The sequence below is a fragment of the Halyomorpha halys genome, unplaced genomic scaffold, assembly GCF_000696795.3.
Source record: "Halyomorpha halys isolate HHAL.00 unplaced genomic scaffold, Hhal_1.1 Scaffold306.1, whole genome shotgun sequence".
Lineage (NCBI taxonomy): Eukaryota > Metazoa > Arthropoda > Insecta > Hemiptera > Pentatomidae > Halyomorpha > Halyomorpha halys.
This window is the reverse complement of record NW_027106917.1, coordinates 456,779-461,412: the sequence shown is the minus strand read 5'-3', so window position 1 is coordinate 461,412 and position 4,634 is coordinate 456,779. Positions and strand designations below refer to the sequence as shown.

At 29.4% G+C, this 4,634-nt stretch overlaps 1 protein-coding gene across 1 annotated transcript in view; it reads left to right on the top strand.

The window, feature by feature from the left end:
* Nucleotides 1-4,634, top strand: part of LOC106681049 (uncharacterized) — a gene marked incomplete at its 3' end in the record, with an annotated part of 29,720 nt that overhangs the window by 14,414 nt on the left and 10,672 nt on the right. The window contains 1 exon segment of the mRNA XM_067045219.1: nt 2,474-2,564. Within this exon segment, the coding sequence (XP_066901320.1) occupies nt 2,474-2,564 (91 nt within the window).

The following is a 4,634-nucleotide window of genomic DNA, read 5'->3' as shown; positions in this document are numbered from 1 at the left end:
TTTAGGATAGGATATAGCATTGCTAACCTTGCATAAGTTTGAGTTAGTTTGATGTTGAAATGGTGATTCCAGGTAAGACGGCGATCTAGGTGAATTCCCTGGTATCTTACTGTTTCACTGGCAGGATTCTTTTTTTTTTTTTTTAGGCGATCCATAGCGAAGGTAATGTTTGCCTATGTATCTAACTGACCTCTCGGAAACATTCCCAATATCATCATATCTATACTAGAATATATAAACTGATTTAATATCAATAGTTAACATTAAGAAATATATAAATAAAATAAAATTGACTGATAAAAGGAACAGAAAAAATATATATATTTTTATTATCGATATCGGTAAGTGAAATTAATTTATATGATTTAAATTTATCCTCCGAGGCACCTGAAAATAAGATGTATTTCATACTACACGTCTGTATTACTCCATTATAAACTAAAATCAAATTTACTGGATGTTTGTATATGAATGAACAGTTGTAGATAACAATAAATTTAAAAAAAATATTATTATCTTTAATTTTATTTTTCGACCTTTATTTGACCTCAACATGTTTCTTAATTTCCTTCTTTTAGTGTATTAAATTTTGATTTTTCATATCAGCTTTTCTATTTATACGTGTAGAGTATTTCGTTTTATATTCTTATTATTGTATAATTTATTTTAATACTATTTTGTTTCTTCCTTTCGCTTATCTATGCGATTACGCTTTTTATGCTTATTCCTAAAATTTCGTAATTCCATTCCTCAGAACACTCGTCACCTCCTAGTATCCTCTCTCGTCTTCCCCCACTTCGGCTACGGATCCTTGGTGTATGGAGGGCTATCTGCAGGACTAGAGTTGAGACTGAAGAGACTCATGAATTGTTTTGTAAGATTTATCTTTGGGTTCCCAAGGCACTCTCAAGTCTCCCGCTGGTATTCCGAGTTGAAGTGGCTCTATCCAACCTCCCGAAGGCAATACCTCCTTGGTGTTTTTCTATTCCAAGTTCTTAACATCAAAAAACCTACCTATATCATAGATCTCCTCACTCTTCGTTCATCCATCCACTCATTAAACACCAGATCCCATCCGAATGATTTATATATGCCCTCCTATAGAACCTCCTTCTTTAGCAAATCCTTCGTCATACGTGCAACCTCCCTCTGGAATTCTCTTCCCATCTCCAATCGCCAGTCCTCATCCATTCTCTCCTTTAAACAACACCTATTCCTCCATTTATTGATAACCAAACCTCCACATCTTTGTAACCAAATAAATAGGCAGGTATTGATTAACATTATAAACAATAGTAAAGCCAATATACCAATGTAATTTCATTTTACTATCTGAAAATTTGTCAACGCTCGCCAGATAAAAATCTCACTATATGAACCATGTAATTATTCTTAGGGGACATATGTCCCAGAATAAAGTTATTTTTTCATTTCATTTCATCTGTATATAATTTTCTTATCACTTATATTTATATAATTTTTACCCTACCTTAATCTTTTTTTTTTTTGCATCTTAATATCCTACTATGTTTAAATATTTTTATTTGTTTTTTCATACTTCGATCAATGACGAAACTCTAAAAAGTGGGTCGAAACTTCGGCAAACAAATAGTTGTTAACTACTGTTTGTTTTTTTTTAACCGCTATTCTATCTTCTTCATAATTTATAAAATATTTTTTTTCATAATTTTCACCTTTCTTGGTATGTCGATTCTATTATAATTTTTTTAAACCACAAATATAGCGATAACTTCAATATACTGATCTCAAATCAAAATTTTGGTATGAATGTAGGCTTTTAGGTGAAAGTTGTCTTGTGCTCGCATTGAATTAGATTTTTGTATTACAGTTTTTATAAAACCTTGCACTATTTTTTTTTTCCTATAAGTGCCGTGCGCTAACCAATTCCGCCACTTGGGAACATTCCGGCAAAACAAGAAAATGAAATAGCCGGTATTTGTACATATCATTTTTCTATTGTATATATTTGTAAATGCTTATTTCTTTATTCCAGGAGGTAAGAAGAAAAAAAAAACGCACTATTTTTAATTCCCTTCTCTGAAGATCTGTCATATAATATATGTGCCATAGGTCTATGGTTTAGAACTCGTGAGGGGTTGCAAACAAAGATGTAATTTGTATTTTGTATATATATCTATGTATTATATATTATTGTATTTTGTATTCAAATGAAAAATAAAGAGGTTTTGAAAATAAAAATAAAAATTAATTCCCTCATGGAATATTGAAGAAATACAATACGACATAAGCGTGAACTTAAAATCGTTATTATTTTCAAATAGTAAGCCTCAGATAATATAATAATGGACTTCAATATCAAAGCAATATGAAAAGTTTAAATAAATCCGATATACAAGATAGCGGTCTTAAAGTTGAAAAATTATAATATTATTATTATACAATAATATTATATTATTATACAAAAATTATAACATAATAATGAATTTTTCAGATAGTATATGCTGGTATGTTTTTATGGGAATACGCACTGCAAATAGTGGAATACGCATCCAGAGAAATACCAACGTACATAATAATAAGAGGTAAATATCATAGTTTATTTAACAGTAAATGATTTAGACATTCCATTATATGTTTATATATACTATTTTTTTCGAAGAACTTAAGAAGTTTAGTAATCAAAATAAAGTCTTTGAACGAAGTAAAATTTGAAACATCTTAATTAGTAGAGTAAGAAAATTCTAGTATTAGATTACGTGATCAAATTACAAACAATTCCTATGCAGAAATGACTTTTTAAACTGTTTGCTAAGAAAACAACATTAAGGGGTTAATGTTATTATAAAAATGCTGTAATACTAGAATAGTCAAATACTAGAACGGCTGCCAATTAGTAATATCTGTGGGTTTCTGCAGAGTAGCAGCGGCGCCGGTTCAAATCCGGCCAGAGGAGTCGACTTTTATTTCTGTGGCAGTCCCAGGAAATGAATACTTGACCCTCACCATGGTCATCAATCATAACTTCAAAACTGAAGTGAGATTTTCCAGTGGGCCAACGTAACTGTAACTTAAAGACAGCCATTATAAAATATGCACCTTTACTAACTGTATGCGTTTTTATTTCTTTGATAATATTATACCGTTCAGTCGAATAATCATGATATCGATTATATTTACAATGAACTATATCTAATTCCAGAGTTCTCTCAAGGGGTTAACTAGTGTATTTATATTATACCTCCAAATCCTGAAAATATATTTCTAAAGTTACAAGAAATTTGTTTTTGTTATATTTTTAGAAAATATTTTTAAAGATCATATTTCGACAAGAAAGGTGATGTTAGTAGTATTATAAACTACCCATTTTCGGTTAAATATCAATCACTTAATACTGGTATTTACTCTTGGAACACTTTGTGTGATTCTGACTACGTAAGTATAGCATATTACCTTCTCTGAGGGAAGAAGAAAGTTTATTTGCGATTACGGAGGACCAACATATTCCACCGCAGTTTTTAAAAGTAGTTTTTTAAAGGTACAAAAGCAGATCAAAATATCAAGATGCATGATAAATAATTCAGCTGGTATTACGTCGAAAGGAAACGTGCGAAGTGTATTCACGGCGGACTAAACACTTCTCTAATCCGGTGAGCAATATGTAGAATTGGTAGAACAAATATATACCAGTATGATGCAATGATAACATTTCGGAAACTTGATAAGATAATAAAGGAATCCGAAAACTAAGAAAATAAATTTATATGAACTCACATCGTATTAAAGGTGTCCAATAGTAAAGATCTTTACAGTAAAAAGACAGTACTCTGATTTTGTAATTTACCATTAGTAATTTACAAACCATTTCTTTCGTTTTATAATCATTATTATTTATTTTTATTATTTTTTTTATTTTTATTTTTATAAAAATGGAAAAACAAACAAACAGCAGGGATTTTCATTATATAAGCAGTAGAAAATATGGGTTGTGAAACATGCACGAAGCAAAATGCTATGCATATTGGGAATTGCTTCAGAATTTACCATACTGTAGAAAATTATAAAAAATAATTAATTTTTTTGTAAATATGTGTTCTCCAATATTGAAAAATATACATAAACTAGACTCGATTATAATGCCTTACTTGGTTCTAAAATTGTACTGTATAATATCAGGATTCCAGAGTGTTCGTTTTCGCGAAAAAGTGGTGTCGATTTGGTCGTAGGCAGAGTTGGGTTAATATGAAACTTTTTTATTTTTAAAGTTTTAAAATACTTTTTATTTATTGATAGATGTTACAATCTGCCACACAGTTGTGCGCAATAGGTAATAGTGATTAATGATCACATTCATAATAAAATAAAATAAAATAATAATAAAAATAAATAAATGAAAAAAAAAATCTCTAAAAATATATACAAACAAGGAAAAACAAAATGAACATATTTATTTATAATCTTAAAATTCTTTCTTGAGACTGGCAATTTTTTAATAAATAATTCAAAACACTATCCAAATTATAGTCTCAAAACTTTTATTTCTTTTACACGTCCAACGTTTCGCCCAATTCGCCCATCTACAAAAAGTTTCCATTATATGTATGATCCTACAACCAATTTAAATATTTAACATTATTATTTATAATTTACCTTAC